The sequence below is a fragment of the Lacerta agilis genome, chromosome 10 (assembly GCF_009819535.1).
Source record: "Lacerta agilis isolate rLacAgi1 chromosome 10, rLacAgi1.pri, whole genome shotgun sequence".
NCBI lineage: Eukaryota > Metazoa > Chordata > Lepidosauria > Squamata > Lacertidae > Lacerta > Lacerta agilis.
In genome coordinates, this window is record NC_046321.1 from 16,755,716 (window position 1) to 16,778,527 (window position 22,812).

The window sequence follows — 22,812 nt, forward strand, 5'->3', positions numbered from 1 at the left end:
TACATTAAATACTTAAATCAATTAACAGTTGTAAAGCTCCTTAGGAAAAAAAGCCTTAATCTGACTAAGGCAACACCGAGCTATGATTTTATTGAACATTTAAATAAATATAGGATGAAAGGTTTCACCTCCTGACGGGCTTGTTTCCCCCCAATTTAAAAATGCCACCTCTGCTGAGTAAGTTCAGCAACCTAAGTATGTGAGTGTAGAAACCTCAAAAATGCTGTAAAAGATAACTTGATGGATCTACTCAGTATCTGAATGTATGAATATTTCAATGTTGCAACAGCTGTATTTAGAACATATACACACATTAATGTTTAACATACAGAGCAACAGAGTTCATTGACCAGGCAAACCTAGTGCATCTATACACTGGGAGCAACACTCTCGTGACATACTTCAAATGTTACGGAACACGAATTTTCCTACAATGACATTGAACACAGAAAGTTGTAACATCTTGAGTGAGGTTATTGGTCCATCTATCTCAGTCTACAATGACTGACAGTAGCTTTCCAGGATTGCAGCCAAACCTGGGAATACTAAGGATTGAATCTAGGAACTCTTGCATGTGCTCTATCTAGTACTGAGTACATATTCTCCGCACTATAAATATAAAATGTAACAGCTAATCTGTCAATGAAAGGTAACACACATGATCAGTAGCTCTGAATGCTGACTGCACAAAGCTAGTGAGTGAGAAGACCAGACTAGAAATTTATCCCCAACATGCAAGCTTTATAAATCTGTTTCCCCCCCCCCCACCATGTGAAAGCTTACAATGTAATGCAAAAAACAACTACAACCACCCACAATTCTACTGTAAAATGATATGTTGAAACTCTTCGTAGTTTATCTGCCGGTGCTTCTCCTTTTTAGAGGGTTTCTTCTTTCCATAACTGCTGCCAGCTTCATTTGCTTTTGTTTGAGTATCTCCAGAAGTTTAGATTCTTGTCTTGACAATTTCATCTGAAAGCTTTGTGGCTTACTTTGTGGGAATCACAGCAGGCCAAGAGAAACTCAATCACTATTGCTAATGGCTCCAAGAAAATTCCAGCAAATGGCTGAAATGTATCTTACCTCAAACGCTCTCCAAATGGCTAGTGCATTAAGATTTGAGATTTACTGGCTGGGCATAGTCAAAGTTTTTGATCCATCGGCAGAGCCAAATCAGTCTCTTTCCTTCCCACAATCACTGTGCCCTGGCATTTAAAATGGCATTCTACTGGTTGGTGGGAGGTGAGGCAGACTCAGTTGCTGGAAGACCTTGGCAGGTGGAAAGAATCAGGCTGATCTCCGTTCCTCTCTGATGGCGATTAATTATTTAACGTAGCCAAAAGCGGGGGAAAGGTTTGCATTTCAGACCAGGAGTATTTACATGAAGAGCTCCAGCAGGTTATTTGCATCTCTTTTTGTTAAAGCAACTGGAATAAGCCCAGGCATGGGAAACTCTTCAAAAAAGAAAAAACTAAAACAGGATCTACAACAGGACTAAGAACTGAAGACAAATCTCAGATGAAACTTATTTCAAGACTTGTGGAATGGAAAACAAACATTTAAAAGCATCTCCACAGTGAGTAGCTGCAAAAAGGAATATTAAATATTTTCTATTATTTTAGATTACTCTTCCACTATAGTTGCAGTTACAGGTGGGTAGCCGTGTTGGTCTGCCATAGTCAAAACAAAATCGAAAATTCTTTCTAGTAGCACCTTAGAGACCAACTGAGTTTGTTCCTGGTATGAGCTTTCGTGTGCATCTGAAGAAGTGTGCATGCACACGAAAGCTCATACCAGGAACAAATTCAGTTGGTCTCTAAGGTGCTACTAGAAAGAATTTCCGATTTTGTTTCTTCCACTATGTTTCTTCTCCAATTAATGGTTATTTCAACTGCTTTTTTCCTAACTTAATTGCAATGTGAATGCATTCCCTTATTCCACAACTCTCATCTCCTTAGTTTAGGAAGTTTACCCATTTTATACTTTGATGCCAGTTAAGATGCCCTTTTGCAGTAGAATTTTAGCCCCTCCCCATCTCAACACTTTATGAATTGCTCTGTTATAAATGCCTTTGCATTCATTCAAATAACTAATGTTTTCCTAGTTAGTTATTAGAATTTTGCTGACAGAATAGCTCTATCAGTCTATTTACTTTCTGTATTGCTTTGCATGATACAAGGAAACAGGTAGAGGAAGATAGAAACTTCTGCATATGATGGGTGAGAGAAATGGCATCTCTCTTCATCTCATCAAGGGAAATGTGTAAGCTAGGTCATACTATGCCCAAAAGCATGGAAAAAGGACATGAGTCACGCATGTATTCTCTATTGTCACTTTCTTGCTGTGTGCAAAAGTGGCTTGAAATGAACCCCAATCACTAATGCAATCATCCTACACACTCTTTTTGAATGACAATGCTTTGTTGACCCCAAAGTAATAATTTATTATCTAAAATTTGCAGGAGGAGAAAGGGAATGATAAAAGGAAGGTCAAGTCTGAGAAGGACCAGCAATTTTCCATTTGAAAGGATAAAGGTTTCTGGTGTTTACCTTTTTCAGCTGAGAGTCTAGTTTCAGACATTCTTCCTTTTTCTGTTCCAATGCAATTTCTAATGTCTTTAACCTAGAGTCTTTCTTCAGTCCTGATGATGCTAAAGATGATGCATGCTCCTTCAAATCCAGTAATGAAGTCTACAACAAAGGTAACACATGCAGCAGCATGAAGAACAAAACTATACTTTTCAGCTCTAGCACCAATATTTTGTTCCCAGTCGATATATCAATTTCATTTTGTTTTCTGCTCTGGATCAATACATTTCTTTAGAAGCTTATAAGCATCATATATGAAAACCTCTTTTTTCAATGGAAAGGAGTAGTCATACCTCGGGTTGTGCTCACTGCGGGTTGTGCGTTTTTGGGTTACGGATGTGCTGAACCCGTAAGTACTGGAACAGGTTACTTCTGGGTTTCAGGGCTCGCGCATAAACACTAAATCGCACTTTGCGCATGTGCAGAAGCGCCAAATTGCATCATGCACGTGTGCAGACATGGCGCTGCAGGTTACGGATGCTGCGGGTTGCGAACGTGCCTCCCACATGGATCGTGTTCGCAACCCGAGCGCCCACTGTACTTATAAATGTGTTAGATGAAATTATGTCTTATTTGAAGAAAAAAAATCAGCTATTAACTTCATACTGTCACTGAGCTCAGTGCCAAAAGGGATAGCTATGCTGAATCAAAAACAACAAGGAGTCTTGGGCCCTTAGAAACCAATGAAGTATATATATTGATTTTTAAACACAATTGCCAGAGAGTTTATTATTATTTTCTTTAATCCATATGCCAAAGGTAAAAGCACATTATGATCTATTGAACTGGACTCTTATTCCACCTTTTAAGGCACCACAAGACTCTTCCCCCCTTTCCCCTTTGCAGTGCTTCTGTTCAGGAGTCCGGCTATTACTATTCCATTCCTCCTCCCCAACAGGCAGTTAGCATTCTGTGCCCACTGAGCATGTCCAGAAATCACTGGCCTGCTTTCATTTCCCTCCCTCCATTTGGGTTATTATTTTTTTGGGATGGGGAAAGGGACCCACTAATGCCCAATCCCAGTTACATTTCATTATTAAATTTTGCCATTGATGTCTATGGCATAAAATAGAAAGACTACTTTCACACCAGCCATTTACTATGGAATAGCTGTGCTTTGTTCACTCACTTATCACAACATTCTCCTCTCATCCCCCAACCAAATTCAGCTTCACTGTTCCCCCACTACCAGCTCATAAAATCTGACTTTTTTTTTACTCAATTGAATAAAAGTGCAATTGCAGCCTACAGCCACTTTCTAGACTGCTGTAGTCCAGGGATAGGAAACCTGTGGCCCTCCAGTTGTTGTTAGACTGTAAATCCCATCACCTCCAATCATTGGTTTGTTTCTCTATTCTCCTGTTTCAACTGTTCCATTCTATTCTCCCTCCTATTCAGCTGTCAGTTTTTCCCAGTTATTCACGTGCGCGCCCCCATTCTCAGTGTTCCATGCCACTAGATGCATCTCTTTTGGGTGTGTATATTTGTATTTATATATTTATATGCATGCATATCTATCTATCTATCTGCATGTGTGTGTGTACTTGTGCATATCTCTGAGTTAACCCAAGTTGGCAACGTATCTCCCTCATGCTTGATTTTGAATTTTGGATTTATAAGTATCAGCATGGGAAGACCAGAAACAGCATTCATGTGTCAATGACAAGTAGGGTCCTGCAACAAAATGTTATAGTGTTTCTATTCAAAATTACAGCATGTACACACACACACATACCCCAGCAGCAGTCAGCCAGCCAGCATGGCAATGATTGCAAATATGCCCTCACTGAGCATTTGCACTAATCATTCACCTGTTTCAGGTTTCCCCCCTCTGTTCTGTTTCCCAATATCCCCAATTTCCCTTTTGTGCTGGTGGGCACACTTGTGCTCAATCCCAGCTACATTAAATTTTTCAATGTTTCAGTATCCATTGATGTCTATGTCTAGCTCTCACTTCCATTCCTGGGACAATGAAAAACAGCTTCTCATTGTGAAGCAGGAAGTGACCAATCCAGGCAATAAGATAATGTCAAATGTTGAAAATAAGCGATAAATTGCAGTTTTCACCAATATCAACAAACACATTCTAGGTATCAGCAATATTAAACTTCATCTGATTTTCCATGCATATTCATTTGAATGTCTGTGTTGTACATTTCAGTTTTTAGTGGATAAAATTGCTGAGAGAATCAAGAAAACTACCCTTCTTAACATGAAGATTCTTTACTTTATATGCCTATAATATATATGGGTTAACCTCTTTCTCAGAAAGATCTCCTTGCAAGGCGCTGACTTTCTCTTTCAAGTCTTTAACATCTTTTTTATAGTTGTCAATCTCCTCCTGTTTTTCTCGCTCATCTCTGTCGCGCTGCTCCTTCAGGCGCTCAATTGTACGTTCCTGACAAAAACAGAGCACTCTGTCAAAGAAATCCCAGCTCAGAGTGGCTGGACAAATGCTTAATTCTGAGAAGGTCTACACATGTTTACTCATTGACACAAGCCCCACTGAGTTCAAATGAGACTTGTTCCCAAGGGTACATAGTGTTGCAGACTTAAATAAATCTCTGTAACCTTTCACTTACATAGTCGTTATACAAATTAAACACACATGATAGGTCTTCGCTAAACTGTTTCCCTGGTAGAACAAGATCCACACCAATCATGTCACAAAGACAACACATTCACAGAAACTGAAGAAGTGAGAGAGCAGAAATGCTGCTTCTGACATAGTTTTCACAAGTATAAAGCTAAACAGATCCCTTGTCATCACTGTCCCCCTTCCAATAGAACTTATGCAGAGCACCAAATAAAGCAGTCTGTGCAATTGCTGCACCAGGATGACACTAGTGCAGGGGTAGCCAACACAGTGTCCTCCAGATATTGTTGGACTCCAGCCCTCATCAGCCCCGGACAGGGTAGCTAATAGTCAGGGGTGATGAGAGCTACAGACCAGCAACATCTGAAGGGACCCCATGGCTGCACTAATCTATATGGGCTGTTAATCAGAAATAAAATAGACCAAAATCAAAAATCCAACCTACAAATATGGAAAAACATTAGAGGCAAGATAAATAAATACTTTTAGGAATCTCAGAAATGACACAGAAACAGCATCCCTCAGATGAGCTGCACAACTCATCATACTATCATAGCATCACATGTTAGAAGTCATTTCCAGCTTCCTTATCTAATTCATATATTTATGAAGCAGTATATCCAAACTCAGAGGTGAACAGTTTTCAGAAGATTTTAAGTCAGCATGTGTTTGATTAATACACATACCAAATGCAATTGGAAGTGTTTTAAACTGCAGCACCTGATTAAGCTAAACTGATAGCATCCAACGAAAGTGGTATCTTCCTGCCTGAGACAGGACAAAGGGAAACTCTTCACAAGGAGAATACATTGCTGTGGCTTGGGGTGGAGGAAGAGGACAGGGTTTAGGCAAGGTTGTCTTTCTTTCATATTCACCTTCTCCGCAAGTGCTTCCTCCAGTGTGGTCAAGGCAGTATCGGTGTTGGTGGTATCAGCCTGCAGGGATTTTACCCTTTCTTTCAAACTGCTCATCTGTTTCTCCTTGTCTCTTAACTGTTCCTGAAGATTCTCAATCTTAAATAAAGCAAGATCAATTAAAGAATTAGATTGACACGAAACAGTTGGGCAACATGTTTTTAGAAAGACTGCACAGCATTCCATTCCTTACTAGAAGTGCCCAGTCAGCTGTGCCTTCCCACCTAATTCACTGAGACTACCTCTTTCTTTCGTGGCTGCTTCTAAATCTCTGTGCTGCTCCCAGTTCTCCAGTTCCCCATCATTTTTTATGCTACCCTGCAGTATTGATTGATTCTCTTGAGACATGTGTGGAAGGCAATGTACAATTCAGAAGAACACAGAAAATGACATCCAGTAAATTATAAAACAATTCATAGTAGGCACCCCTAGCAGAAATTTGTACATACAATACCGTAAGGAAATGTGCTAATAAAATTGCATTTCCCCTTCTAATCTATACTACAAATCATTTCCATTCTTCCACATCTCTGCATCAAGCATTCAAGAGTTTATATGAATATCTGCTATGGTTGCAGCACACACATCAATTGCAAACTCATCAAGTATTACCCCTGCAGCTTCAAGAGTACCATGAACACAATGTGTTACGTAAGTGTGGCAGTTAAGCCTGATAAAATACTGCAGTATTTTATTTATTAATTAAAATAGGTTAATGGTTAACCATCTTGTAGCCAATTTGTAGCTACATGCACATGTTACTAAGTTACAGTGAATTCAACAAGATTTACTTTAGGCTGTATATCTTTAATCAGATGGCCTACACTACAGATATTGCCAAGGGAGAATAAAAATTAATTTGAAGTGTCTTAGGAGCTGGATAGAAAGGGACTGATGCTGGCATCTGCAGCAGCAAGTCAGTCAAGCAGGAAGCTGTACAACTTTAACACAGGTTCTCAAAGAGGCTTTAATTCAAACATTCAATTACATTTTCCAAGTCAGTAATTTGTTACAAAGTTAAGAAATACACTGTAACATGAAACCTCAGGGGAACTCTTGAGAGGATGGCTTTTATGCTAATTCCTTGCAAGGAATGTCCAGCCAGCTACTATTGTCCCATTTAATTTATCTTATACAGGAAATTAAGCTGAAAAACACATAAGTGTTTATGTGTGCTGGGAGAGAAGGTGGGTGAGGGGGAGACATCAATCCTAGTATAACAAGCACTGAACCTTTAAAAGCACATATATTACACTGTCCACTGAATTACGAATATTAAAAGACAATTCCAAGCTCTTTTCTGCGAAGAGAATGATCATTTTAACTTTGACTAGTGCAAACTGCATGGAATATCTATCTATCTATCTAAAGTAATCTTCCAGGTCTTATTGACAGATTAAAAACTGACATGTCACCAGGCATAGATGCCATTCACCTATTACTTTAATTTTATTATTCAAAAATTGTAATAAAAACTTATTTAAAATTGCTTTTATTGCAGGAATGTTGTGTGTGGATTAATATTGAAAATTGATGGGTTTAAGCATTTTTAATGTTGCCATTTTGTAACTGTCTTCTAATTAAACTGAATAAAGATAGACGGGTGACTTCTCCAAAGTTCTGCCTGCTTTGAGCTAAAGATGCTCACCCCACAAAAAGCCTTGGGACACTCCAAATCATACACTCCCACAGAGCATCTTCTATGAGGCAGCATGCAATTAGATCTGGCCCAATGCTTCCATTGATGTTCCTTACAAGCATGGCACCCAATGCCAATAACGGCCTATGGACGTAGAAGTTCACGAGGAACTGTGGGAATGCATCCTACAAGCAGCTTTGCACCACTCTAAATATTAGAGGTGCTTCTCTACAGGGGTCCAGAAAAGTCCACTGCCACCCCTGCAAGGTGTACCCCAAATGTTCTGAGCCACACACAAAAGGCTGCCATACTGAGCTTGCTGGGAGCTCCAGTCCAAAACAGAAGGAAGGCATCAAGTTGGGAAAGGCCATATTACTGTTATGCAAACTTCTGGCCACCCATGAATGAGTCTACTTGTGCTCCTCGCCAAGACAGCACTGACTGTCATCATTTGTAGTGTGTGAAACTTAAGTTATCAAAAAAGAAAATTGTTATGTAAAGCCAATCTATTTTGAAATGAGAGTAAACTAAAGGCATTCTTAATAATGCAGACTCGTTTTTCCAGGAGGAAAAAGAAACCAACCTTCTCAAATCTGCTGCAGTCATGATGGTTATGACAGAACAGAGCAGGAAAGTACTCACCTTGCCCCTTCAGGCATATCCAGATTTGGGGGGGGGGGGGCTAAAGAAGAGGAGTTATGGGACAACACGTCCATAGCTAAAGATCTAGAATGTAGCCAGAAATTGCTCTGCATAGCTACAGAACCCGTGTGTGTGATTGCACAAGTGTATGAAGAACAGGCTTAATCACCAACCCTCACTTCCCCTATCATATTATTTGTTCATATCAATCACACAGTCATTCCAGGAACTTATGCAGACTCCACTACTTGCTATACAAGAGAGTACATATGAGATTTAACATTGTAGTCATTGCAAACACTAATGTAGCATTAGAAACACAGTGAAATATTTTTTGATCAACACAGTCTTGCTTTTCTGCTAATTATAAAACTGTGTTCAGGTTTATCATTACCAAACCTCCCACTGCAACAGAATGCTGAACCACAAGCCTCAGTAAACCAGCTATTGGTATTACCACTTTCGGACAAAAAGAGTTGGAGAGCAGAACTTTGTATACCTGTCTGACCTACCTTTTTCTGAAGAACATTAACCTTGCGTTCTTTCACATCCAGCATATCTTTGAGATCATGAATCTCTCCAGCTTGAGTTCCTTTCTCTTCAGCCATCTCCTGAATTTGCTTAGTCTTTTTATTCAACATGGTCTCTTTCTCTTCTAGACGTAACCGGAGAGCATCCACCTGAAATCAGTCAAAAGAAACAAGACTTCCAATTACCTTCAAGCAAGATAGCCTTTAAACAAGGGAAAACTCTGCTGACAAATAATTGAACTGTATTACCAGGTTCAACTCACAAGTTTATTTCTCTCTACTTCCCATCAAACATAAATCTTGCATCAAAAATGCTAAATTTATAGTAGAAAGTAGATGCTGAATTGTAAAAGTAAATAGTAAGAGCGCTGAACCACTTTTTTAATTAAAAAAGCAGTATACTGAGAAAGCAGTTGAAAAAGCAGATTTGCACTTTCCAATAAAACAGCTGACCTGTTATCTGGTTGATTAAGGAGTTGGTAGCTGAAGACACAGTTCTTTACCCTGGTCTTTATATAAACTGAAAAACTGATTTAGGTGGCTTCTCTGTAATGTGTTGTATGAATTACTGATTTGCGGTTTATAGGTAGGCAGTTTTTTTTTTACTGTTTTAATTGTGTTTTTATCATCTGTAACCTGCCCTGGAACCTTCTGGTGAAGGGCAGACATGAAATACAATAAATAATAATAATAAATTGCTTTAGGGATATGTTTCATCTAACTTTTTGTATTTCATCATGGACTACCAAATACAACATATATGCAAGCTTTATGCCTGGTAAATGTATGCTTAAACTGCCACTTTTCAAAGACTAATCTGAAAAGGACAAGTCCTATGCTTCCCTGTATTTTGCTGACAATTGCTGGCAATTTAAATCTAAATATGCTATTAAAAAGGTAAAAAAGAGGTAAAAATATGTTAATATGCCATTAACATAACCCAAACAGATATTTTGCACTATGGTATATATCCTGGTGTAAAAAACATAATGTGAGAAGCAGCTCCAAAGATCATTACTCCTGTGTCTTTTGAACCGCCTGGTATTCTGTGTTTCACAACTTCCAACTCCTGTGATCCTCCCCCCTTTGATCTGTGTACGTTTTCCTGGGAGATTAAAGATAAATAAGTAAATAATACATGTTCCCTCTCTTTTGTCTCCCCAAACATCAGCTACATGGCAAGTTGCAGTACAAGTTCAGCAAAATGTGTATCTATATAGATAAACAGATATCTCTGTAGGCTGCTACACTACACGAGTTCTAACCCCACAGCTGAGTGAGCATCTGGGTCAGACTCATACTGAAAGGGATGTTTGAAGTATTAGGATTCAGGGGGGGGGGGAGTATGGCCATCAACGATTCTAATAAATGAACATGCCATTAGAATAATGGACCTAATAATGGACCTAAACACTCTAATCTAAATTAATTCTAAACACTCAAAGCAGCTGGCAAGTAGGCTTTTTTTTTGTAAAGATATCATTGAAAAAAGCATGAGAGCACATAATCCCACATAAATTCACATAGGTGAGTCCACCACTGTACATAGTGCTTTACAACCTAAGAAAAATGTAAGTCCCTGATCCAAGAAGCTTGCAGGTTGCATTTTGACAGTGGGGAAAAATGAATGGGAGAGACAAGGCTAACATGGAATGAGTGTGGGCAAATGATATTACTGTATCAAATCCAAGAAGGAAATGCAACACCCCACCACAAAAAAGGAAAAAAAAAAGACAACACTACTGTGCATCCCTATCTAGTAGTCAGTATGTGACAGATTGGCCCTAGGGTGGAGGAGGTATTACATCCCAGCGCAGAAGGAGTTAATCCACCTTCATCTTGATGGACAGTTCATCCTTTGGGGGCTGGACGGTCCCCCAGTTTAAAAGGAGGGAATGGCAGTTTTGGCAGTTGAGAACAGGGAGGGTGTGTGTGGAGACAGGGAAGAAGAGGGGTGTGGGGCCAGGATAGTGGTGGTTAGGCTAGGATAGAATGAAGATTAGTCGGTTATACTGAAATAGTTTATACTTTAGATGTAAATAAGCTGATGAACTATTGAAGTACTGGAAACATGATGTTCTGAAATAAATAAAGACTTGTTTTTGTTGAGCCAAGAGAAAAGAGGCATTTATTTGGTCCAGCAATATATGGATGCCCATGAGGAGGTGAACTCAGGGAAAAGACAAAACTGACCTGCAGGGTGATAGTTTGTGTCTTGGAGTTTCACTCAGGAGGGGCAAAAGGGCAGAAACCTTGGTAAGGCTACACAGTTACTAAAAGGGTTTAGCTAACTGACACAGTGGGGGGATCTAATGAGAGAGAGACCCGGAACTGATAGAGCTGAGAGGTATTCTTAACCCAGGAGCCCAGAGCAAAATATATATATAACAGGCCACGACAGCTGGACAAGAGAACCCCGTTACTAAGTTATCCCTAGTTATAATAAAAGGGGATTATCCACACAGACAGACCTCAAGGCATCGAGGTGGGGTGAAGAGAAAAAGTGACCCGGAACACCTCAGAAGTAATACACTTAGTAACAGAGGGTTAGTTAGCAGGGAGGTTCGTCACACCCCCCACCAAATTTGTGTTGACATTTCAGAGAACAAGGATTAAAGCAAACAGCAGAATTGAAGTGACATAATGTATAGTTCACAAAGACTCTAGCAGCTCTGATAATTTGCAGAATATTTTGTTCTGTGTTCTCAGCATATGTATGTTCCAAAGTCAAAGGGGAGAGGGTAGCAGGAATGAGAACAGTTTGAACACCAATTCCGACTAGGCAAGATGGCCACCACAAAGAAAAGAACAATCTGGAAGACCACTGCAGAGTAGGAGTGAAAACACCAGGCCATTCACGATCCCAAAAGAAACCCACTGACCCTTATCGGTTTGGCTTTCAGAAACAGTTCAAGCTAGCTAACTTGGCTGTTAATCCTATTTGACAGTATCAGATTTGGTGCTTATTAGCTGAATTCATTACAAGACCATCAGTCACGGTGAGTAAGCTTGCTGCATTCTGAATCTTTGGCTCCCTCTGTGCAAGCTCAAGATGTTAAAGGAAACTTGGTCAATTCAAAATACAGAAAAGCTGTTTAATCAGACAATGAGTTAACTGCAGCTGATGCTCTAGGTTTTTCATTTAATGGGATGTTCCTCTTTTTTTTAAGGTTCCTAATTGGCCAAATCAAGCATAAATTTGCCTTAAGAAATGAGACCAGGTCCAGAAATAAAACTTCCTCAGTTAGAAATATTAGGAGGCATCAGCCATAATTAGAAATAATCAATTTGCCCAAATGGAGAGCAGGTTCCCTCCTGGCTATGAAAAACATGTATTTCTCCACCACCATATTCTTCAGCCTGTTCCCAGCTGATCTGAAGGCTGGTCTGGGGCCAAACCTAAGTAATATCTGATTTAAAAAAACCTACTTCAAAGGCACTCAAGGTTGGTTGATGCCTTGAGAAATTAAGATGCTGATCCAGCTTCCTGAAAAACTCACCTATCAAGGTGCACCATCTGTCCAGGAGAATGGAACATGATTAACAGCTACCATTTATCTTCTCAAAAATAATTTAAAAAATTAAGGTGTGTTTTTTCCCCTCCTACACATCCATGCTGGCTTCTGGACATTCTGTAGCAGTCAAACCAGCACTCAGCGACGAGTTGCTCAAAGTAAGGAGCCATGTTAAATAAAGCAGGCATATGAAGAAAGCCGGGCAACTTGCAACACTTTCACTTACATAAGGAAAGCCTCCTGGATCAGGCCAAGGGCCCATGTAATCCCGCATCTTGTTCCCATAGTGGCCACCCAATGCCTGTAAACAGGATGGAACACTCTGCCCTCTTGTGGTTTCCTGGAACTGTTGGCCCTGAAAGTTGTAGCACACCCTCTAACCACCTGCAACAGCTGTGCTGCAGAACAACAGTTAATCTCCAAATTGCCCTTAGTGTCCAGGGAGTTAGATGCCTGAGCCCTGCTACCAGGGCCTCGGGTTTGAGACACTTGGTGATTTATAGAGGGAATGTCCAGAACTTTATATCAAGCATACTTTGGATCCTAGGAAAAAAATCATTTTCATTGTTAGGAATTATTTCCCCTCCCCCTAAACCAGCATTTTAAATTATACCTAATTCCAATCAAAGAAGTCAATTTAAGTATATTAATAAACACCCATACTGCAATAGCAATATAATCCACTACTTTCTAGTTGGTGAGTCCCTTTGAACTCAATATTGATTTAATATTTGGGATGGCTAAAACTCCTGGTTTTATTTTTGTATGAGGTCTCATCTTAGAAACTACAAAATGTGCTTTCAGCAAAGTTTGTTAAGAGCTGGCAAGGCAGAGAGACATCATGTTAACCCTGTTCCTACGGGCAGAAATTATGCACTTGCTTATACATAGCAACACATTTTATGGATGCCTCACACAGAATGCCAGCACTCAATTTCTGTGGCAACCAGGTTAGTGCCAACTTCAACAAAGTCATTGTGTAACTTTCTCAGTATTCAAAAAACTATTCCAAAGAAACAGCCTTCCTAGTTTTGACTAGGAAAGTTATTTTAACCAAAAGTTGGCCTTCTTTCTTTTATGATATTGATTTATGTTTAATTACAGAGCAGCAGCATGGCCTAAAAATATTTATGGCTGATGGAACTCCTCCAGGATCCTCCACTGACCAAGGAAGGACAGAGCTGTTTGTTTATATCTGTCAGGGATGGGCAGGAACCTGAGGAATGGGCAGAGGAGGCAAGTGGGGAGGAAGAGGATCCAGGGAAATGGGCCAGTGATTTGTGGGGTTCTGAGCCACCTGTAAGGCAGTTGCCAGCAGAGGAAGAGGAGACTGCGTGGCAAGACACAAGGGGAAAGGATGTGGAGGAAGAGTTGCAGGAGGTCTCAGAGTCTGGAAAGCCAGCAACAGCCCCAGGGAGAGTCATGCCTTTGCAAACTCCTCCATCTGCCCCTCTGCTATCTCCATGCTCAAGGAGGGCATGATGAAGGATGAGAGCAGTTGGAGTTGCCATTAAGGAGGAGCCATCAGGTGTTTGTATGCACCACATCAGGCAAGGGGGCTTAAGAAAGCAGAGAGGGGTGAGGCCCTGCTGCTGCTCCAACTGTCCGAGACAGGGCACAGGGCTGCGGAGGGAGCTTGCCTAGACAGCAAGTTAGCGGCGAGTGGTTTGTATACCCCGTGCACCTTAGAAGCTGATGTACCCAAGTGCTTTGCCAATAAAGAACTAAAAATCCAGTCACTCATCCTCATGGGTCTGGGTGTGACCAGGACAATATCCCTCTTTCTGCTCCTTTCCCTGGTGCTGTGGGGCTGGATGCCTGAGAAAGGGCTACGAAGAGCACTCTGGTCACAACAGCTGCTGTGAGATCATCCCTCTTCACTGATTTAGTTTGTCTCTCCCACAATTAATCAGTTCCCTCACCAGTCGGCATTCCAATTCCTTCTCCTCAACGCTATCCTGGTGTGTTTCAAGTGAGAATACTGAGAAATCAGATAAGCTAATATTAATAAACTAAACCCAGAGTTCTGTCTGTTCTGACCTCCAAGCTTATGTGCCATTGTTGCAGTTCAGCCAACTAGAGAGCTCAGTTCAGGAGAAAAGTCAGACTGTTGTTTATCTCACTTTGTTCTTTTTGTGTGCTCTAATAACTATTTCAGGCAAAAAACATTTATTGCTAAATCTGTGTTCTGAGTTTTCAATAAGACAAGCAATGCGTGTCAAAACGCCACTAGTAGGTGTCTTAAAACTGTTCCCATACTAGGTGTACAGAGGATTAGAACTGGAAAATATGAAAATCATGTGGAATACATATAAATTCTTACATGATAAGAGTCTCAAATAGCTTAGTAAAGTCAAGGTAAATAACAAACCTCTTGGGTGTTTGATTCAGTTCTCAGTTGCATACAAATTTCCTCATTTGGCACTGGGTTGGGAGAGGGAAGGTCAAAGGACCAAGTAACTTAGAAATTACGGTGGTGAGGAGGACCCATATTTCAAGAGACTGAATTAGCCATATGCTTGCCAATGCTGAGCCAAGCAAAAGGACTCAGTAGGATAGTAATAAAATTGTATATGGATGAAGCATTTTATTCCAAAATAAATGTTGCTTTTTATTTTGCTTTATTTACAAAAATATTTTAAGTTTCTACAACTATTTATAAAGATTCCTTTACATATTGAAACTAACCTCAACATCCTCTCCACCTACCTGCCCTTAGGATAAACAATCCTAATACAAGGTCATTTTAGCATTTCAGACCCAGTATTACAGATGTCAACTGCCAAGCCTTGGATTCAGATGCTTTAAATAGAGAAGATAGATGTACCAGGTTTCCATGGTAGATCTTTAAAATAACTACACAGTTTTAAAGCAAATTTCTTATATCAACATGTATGTGGACAATTAAAGAGAGAGAGAGTGGCATCTCCCTAGCTTCATGCTTTTACTAAAAACAAAAAACCCACAGTTATTTGTTACATGCATCAGAGTGGAACAGTTGCCTCAAATATGTTATACTTTTCAGCAAAGGAAACAAATATTTCATGCCTGCATAACTGGAGAAAAAGCTGAAAAAAACAGACACATCATTTTAAAAAGAGCTTGGAATTTGAAGAGTTATTCTGGGAAGAGTGAGGCTTCTCCCTCCTAACTCCCAACACTCATGTTCCTACAACAGCTTTATAAATAAAGATCAAGGTGGCAGTACCCAGGGGTACCATTTAGCAATGGTGTATAGCTGCCCCCTCTTTATATTTTCAGACCCCATGAAATTATTGATTGGGATACCACCATGTATGACTTGTGGTCAGTTCTATACACTGAATGACTATTGTTATTTATTTATTTATTTATTTAAGCAGGCTCATAGACTAGGTATGTGTGCTCAACAGACATTGAATTCTTTCATTTTGAAAAAAATGTGACTGTCCTCTGTGATGACTTTGCTATTATGGAGCATAAGAAGTAAGCAAGCTGCTGCATGGCAAGTTATTATTGAATATATAAAACCATATAAAAAAATAAATAACTTCCCAAAAGCAGCTCTTTGGGCCTTTTTGAGTCTCCAGACCTGTCAACCCTGGGTTTTGGCTACCAGGAAACAATTCCACTTTGATACCAACTACCAGTCTACTGGTGATGTGTTATAAATTGGCAACCTTCCACTTTCTATTTTGTGATTTTCATTCACTCCACTCCTTACAGTAATTGGAACTTTTGGCAAAATCTAGAGCTTGCTTGTGGATTGATTAAACTAAACACATTCAGCAGCATACTGGACACACACAGCACATACATTTGGTTTCTTTGGCAAACAGTATGCATCACTTATATACTATCTGTTGGTCATGCACTCTAGTTAAAAAAAAAAGTGTCCTGCTACAGTGTTACTGACTAAAAAAAGTTCAGTAAATGTATACATGAATTATTCTTTTAAATGATTTAACGTGAGCATTTGTTAATACTGTCAGATGCTGTTTTGGGTTAGATTCCTTTCTTCTGCTCTAACTTCCTTCTAACTTTCAGGGTACAAATATCCACATGACAGAAAGACAGGAAACCTTAATTCTCAGAGCACCAATTTTTAAGATAATTTCATGCTTATTATACATGCCAGTTTTATTGACAATGAAGCAATATGTTCAGCTCATTAACAAAACTAGGCTAATAGAAGCAGAAACATTTGCAGTCTTACCATTGTATTATGTAATGTTTTCACTGTGCACACAACTAAAGTTAGAGAAACAATATTCAGTACACAGGATGCACATTGCTTTCTTGGACAATGACAATAGCACTATCAGGCTGACAACTATGATTGAGTTCATATTCTCTCTACAAATATAAAATGCAACTAATAGAAATGAGTAACTGATACCGGTACGCAGGCCAAAAAAGTTTTATGACACAGCCCAATTTGAACTAAATATAAGAGGGTGCAAGGGGAAGGTTTGCTAGTCATTATGCTCCTCGTCATGGTGCCACTGAACAAGCACATTTACAGAAGTTTCAGCACTGTACTGCATTTTGCAGGTGTCCTATACAGCTACCTTACTACCTTTATCGTACATTTTGGTCTCACTGGGGAAAAAGGAAAGGCAAGAGGAGAGAAGCCTTTGAACCAACATTTCAAGCAGTACCTGAAAGCACTGGAAATTGGGAAGGTTCAGACAGGTGCTTCTAACCTGCTTTATCTACTAGTGGTCCAAGTGGCTGTTTTAGAAGAGGACATCTTTGCTGGCCTGCCATTGGTTGAGAAGAGTGGCGGAGAGCCCAGAGGAGAGGTTGGCAATTGGGTCTGAAAGGTTTTTGTGCACAGGACTGGTCTGTGGGTTGCCAGTTTCTCACTCCTGCAGTAAAGCATTGCCTAAAGATTGCCCTGCCTTCTTTCCAAAGCAATCCAGAAAAGGATGCTAAATTGTAATCCAGCAGAACAGTCTATTGTAATATTACCGAGTGTTATGTCAGTCAAATATTTTTAAGCGCAATGCACTGAGTACTCCAAGTCAAATTAATCCCACATGAAGCAAGCATTATGGCATTTTGAGACAGGGTATAAAACAAAATTTATAGAAGCACTCTAATGTTTATACTTTTAACAACTCTTCTGTAACAAATGTAAAATAGAAGAGTTATTGAGGAAGCCATATCACTCAACAATTTTATTAATACAGCGCACGAGGTTAACACCAATTTTATTGCGCATGGTTAAGAAAATACTCACTAATAAAAGGGTTTCTGATGAAGCTTGAAATATTCATATAAATTATGCCATACTTTTTCATCTTCCTCTTAATATAAACATCTGCCATTGACTAGTTAGTTCATTCTGATGAACATTGGGAACTAATGTGCAGTACTGTGTTATAATAACCAATGCACTGGCGCCCTCTTATGGCGAACATATTTATTTATCCAAATAGAAGCAATAAAACTACGTGTTCATACAGAACAACTCTATATGCTTACACTTGAAAACCTTCCAAACTATGTTAATCAAGTCTGATAACAGGACATATTTTATGGATTTCTATCTAGTTAAAGAACAGGAAATGGGCACATTGGAGAGTGGCAGCTAACTGAGTTTTTCCCAGGAGCTGTAACAGAACCAGATTTTTGGGGGTTTTTTTTACAGTAAGCTCACAACTTATGCTGGGGTTATGTTCTGGGGATCATGCCTAAAGCCAAAACTGTGTATAGTCAAAACACATTGGGTGCAAATATGGGTGGGATTGCCAAAGTTTCTTCCCCCCCCCCCCGATGCCTGCCCTTTTTCCATTTTGAAAAATCCCAAGCATGTAAAGCTGAATGTGCACAAGTTAAATGTGCGTAAGTTGCGGGCTTACTGTATTCACAAATGACCTAGTCAGGAGTTGACAAGTTTGTGGATGACACCGTGGTATTCAAAATGGCGAAATCCAAACATATAGAAGAAATGCAGAAAGATATCTCCATCTTGGGTGAATGAGCAACAAAACAGCAAATGAGATTCAGTGCCACAAAATGCAAAGTGATGCCCATCTGGCCAAAACACCCCTAACTTCCCCTTATGATGATGGGAGCCTGAAGAGGCTACAACTACCCAGGAAAGATTTTGGGGTTGTCATGGTGGCAGTTCACTAAGAGCAGCAATGCAGTGTGCAGCAACAGAAAAGAGGCAAAAGTTACAAAAAACAAGCAGGCAAAATGATCATGGGATTAAAGCACTTTCTCTATGAGGAAAGGCTAGAAGTGTTTTTTTAGGGGAAAATGATTAAGGAAACAGTTTTGTGGAGAGTGCTGATAGAGATGTTTTATTCCTCTTACAATATTCAAACTCAAGTCACCTAATCAAATTGATCAGCAGTAGGTTCAGAACAGACAAAATGAAGTATTATTTCACTTACAGAAAATCACTGCACAGGATAAGGTAAAAGGTAAAGGACCCCTGGACTAGTCAAAGGCGACTATGGGGTTGCAGCGCTCATCTCGCTTTCAGACCAAGGGAGCCGGCATTTGTCCACAGACAGCTTTCCGGGTCATGTGGCCAGCATGACTAAACCACAACGGAACACCATGATGGAAACCAGAGTGTATGGAAACGCAGTTTACCTTCCAGGCGCAGCTGGTGTGCACTGGTGTGCTTTCGAATTGCTAGCTTGGCAGGAGCTGAAACAGAGCAACGGGAGCTCACCCTGCCACGGGGATTCGAACCGCTGACCTTCTGATTGGCAAGCCCAAGAGGCTCAGTGGTTTAGACCACAGCGCCACCCGCTTCCCTAGTACACAGGTTATGGTTATAGCCACTAGCTTAGACATCTTTTTTTAAAAAAAGGCATAGATGAATTCCTGGTCTGTCATAGCAATCATCAATAAGCCAAGATAGCCAAAATACTATGCCTCTGAATGCCAGTAACAATATGATGTTAAACAAGGTGTATTCACAGCAAGTGCTGTCTTTAACATTGAAGCTTATAGTATGCTCAGATATGAGCCAAACACATTATTGTTTAATTTAGGATTTTGATAATATGTCCATGTAACTTTCATCTGCTTTTTTCAAAATAGCAATTGTTTGCATTTGATGGAATTCCATGAGATGTTGCTACAGTTATATTGCTTTGATGATAGTAAATTATGTTTAATCAAAATGGTTGCAGAAGTCGCAATGTATATATTTTGGGTATATATTTTGGTCCTTTCATCAAGTTGGAGATCTTGTGGAATGACTTTTTCTTTGTTAATTGTGAAAGGTTAGAAAGGAAAAGGTGGGAGTAAATATCCCTTCCTTTTAGCCCCTTTCATTTTGGGAGGTCCAGCTCACCTTTTATTTGCTGCCCAATTTTAGCCTTGCTGATTCAGACAATTATGAACTAATTGGGGTTTCTCAGTTCAGCATCCATAATCAATATTTGAGAATTGTAATGGCAGCAATTTATAAAGTTTATTATGCTATTAACCTCATTTATCTCCTTTTCTGCAATGCTTAAGTTCTATTAAGTAAAGGAAATATATTTGCTAAGTGCCTGAAGATATCCTTGAACATTAAAGTTTCTACGTGCTTATAAGAAAGGGAATTAACTAACCTCTTTAATGCAGCAGTTGTTACAGTGGAAATTAAGGTGAAAAACTTAACTGTCACACTCTGATTTCTGATACATAGAAATCAGGCTTAGACTTCTCTAAACAGAGCAAAGTTGTCATACCATGTTCAAGAGCTCCATAGCATTATATTTCTGTATTTTATCTCTGAATTCAAAAGGCCCCCTTATAGTTAACAAACAGCAATAATTCAAGATTGTACCCTTCACCTCTGTTTGCAGGATGGCAGCTCTCTGCTCTTTAGCTGTGAGGGACTCCTTGAGAACATCAATGTGTTGCTTGCTATCGGAAAACTGGTTTGTGAGGGTTTCCAATTTTGTCTGTAAGGCCAACAGCTCTGTGTCTTTGCGTGACAGTTCCTGTTTCACCTGACCAATCTAAAGGAGGAACCAAAGAGAAAAATACAGGTTATCAAACTGTACATTAATCTGTCAAAGGAAATAGAACTATTTACAGAAATATTTCCAGCTATCACAAAGGCATGGCACCAAGCTGGCTCAGGAAATTGGAAAGGACAGTAAACTTAACTGAGCGCATGCGCCTTTGCAAGTACAGTCTTAAAATAATGTTGTAAAATGAAAATAGAACTGGATTGTAGCCAATATGCATATTATTCCACTACTACATTCAACTTCAGGCAGAGGCCCAACAATTGCTGATCACCCAAGAAGCGAAAGAACAAATAATAGGCCAAATAGTAAGCCAATCAGTTATTGCCTAAGCTTTTTAAAAAGCACTTGGCAGTGAATGGCAGAATCAAAAAACATTGATTTTAAAAAGGAGCTGTTCTGCTTTGTTGAAGAGTGCCAATATTATTTTGTTTCTGGCCTGCATTCCTGCTACTTAATACCTGTGTTTCTTGTGTTGCGATTATGTTTGATGGAGGAAAATATTTCAGCAAAGATGTGAAAAAATATGCATTTGAAAACTGAGGGAACTTCAATATTTTTCCCAGGTGGTACTTTAAACATTAACTAGTAACTATATTGACTTCACTCTTGAGTACTCTCAAGGCTTTGAGCAAATTATCAATCCTTTGTTCCAATAGTAATGCCAACGCTCCCTTCCTCCCCCATTTTGTCTTATAAACATTATTTATATTAATTATAGGTTTGGTTTGCACATAACTTTAAACCATGAAGAATCTATGATTTAGTTATGATTTGTTTGATCATCCATACTCTGCCCAGCAGCTTAACTATTAATTAATCACGTTTACATATGTCTCAAAGCAATTGACAGACACACCATAAAAACCTAACATTAATTTTTCAAACAGTACAAAAACAACTGAAGATTTGTACTGTTTTTAAAGCAACACTTCAAACAGAGATTGTTTCAACAGACTTTTCTAGAGGGATGAAGCAAACATTTATTTGTTTCCAGAAAGCACAGATAATGAGTGTCTGCCATGTCTCAACAGAAACAGAGATGGCAATTTAGTTCTGTGGAACTATGGTTTGCTTACCACCAATTAAACATGTTCTGAAGCCATGGTTTGTTGCTGGCTCATGAAGCTTGGTTTGTTTTAACCATTGGTATGGCATGTGAACCCAGTACCATTGGTATGGCATGTTAACCATGGTTTGTTTGGCCCCCTCACACTCACCAAGCTGCCAAGGCATGAGACAAGAGCAATTAGCAAACAAACGAAACTTTGCAGACCAAGCTATGATTTGTTGAACAAACTATGACTTAAAAAGGTAAAGGGACCCCTGACCATTAGGTCCAGCCGTGTCCGACTCTGGGGTTGCAGCGCTCATCTCACTTTACTGGCCAAGGGAGCCGGTACAGCTTCCGAGTCATGTGGCCAGCATGACAAAGCAGCTTCTGGCGAACCAGAGCAGCGCACGGAAACGCCGTTTACCTTCCTGCCAGAGTGGTACCTATTTATCTACTTGCACTTTGACGTGCTTTCGAACTGCTAGGTGGGCAGGAGCTGGGACCGAGCAATGGGAACTCACCCCATTGCGGGGATTCGAACCGCTGACCTTCTGATCAGCAAGCCCTAGACTTAGTGTTAAGTAAAAGCCAGGTCATTGTCTGTTTTAGATTATGAACCTGCAGGCAAAGTTTGTATTCTTTTAACTTTAGTACAAGGGCTTAAGATTGTATGAAACAGTGTCGCTCACATGGAGGGAAGCAATTTCCAACTGTTTCCTTGCCCCCTGTGGGACCCTATAGCACAGATTTAGAGGGACATTGGAGCTGTGTACTTTTGCCAAAAATGGGTTGTGTCCCCTCCCTGTTCTCTTACATTATTTTTTCATTAATTGCAAAATATTTTCATATACTGGTGCATCATGGTAGCCCATTAAAAAAAAGATGTATACACTTATACAATCTTCAAATCAGATTTATTTAAATACAGCAACAATCTCCAATTAGAAAGAAGCACTGTAATCAGGGTAAGGTCACAGCTCAGTTTTCATGTAGAAAAATATTAACTCTGTTGAGTCTATCATAAATATATTATTTCATTTCATCCTAGAAATTGAAGCCAAATACATTAACAAGTAAAAAAACTTGCAATCCAGACATGTTTTAAGATTAAATGTGCAGCACATACTTCAAGGCAGGACAGGAAATGAGGACATAACAAGGTCTGCATTTCTGCTCCTAATCTCACACAATGTTTATGAAAATACACAGCCTGACAAAATATAGTGTGGAATACAATCAAAGTCATAACATTTTACTGTGCATTTTCAAAAGCTCAGTACATGCATCTCAGACACATCTGAAGCACTTTGAAAGAATCTAAGAATATAGCATGACACCTTAGCTGAAGTCATGAAAATTGGGTG

At 39.6% G+C, this 22,812-nt stretch overlaps 1 protein-coding gene across 18 annotated transcripts in view; it reads right to left on the bottom strand.

Annotated features, from left to right (window-relative positions):
* Positions 1-22,812, bottom strand: part of ERC1 (ELKS/RAB6-interacting/CAST family member 1) — a 160,057-nt gene that overhangs the window by 107,117 nt on the left and 30,128 nt on the right. For all 18 annotated transcript variants that reach the window (XM_033161557.1, XM_033161554.1, XM_033161556.1 and 15 more), the window contains 5 exons: positions 20,215-20,382; positions 8,892-9,059; positions 6,060-6,197; positions 4,846-4,986; positions 2,550-2,690 (listed from right to left, as the gene is read on the bottom strand). In XM_033161557.1, the coding sequence (XP_033017448.1) occupies positions 2,550-2,690; positions 4,846-4,986; positions 6,060-6,197; positions 8,892-9,059; positions 20,215-20,382 (756 nt within the window). The remainder of the gene's footprint in view (positions 1-2,549; positions 2,691-4,845; positions 4,987-6,059; positions 6,198-8,891; positions 9,060-20,214; positions 20,383-22,812) is intronic.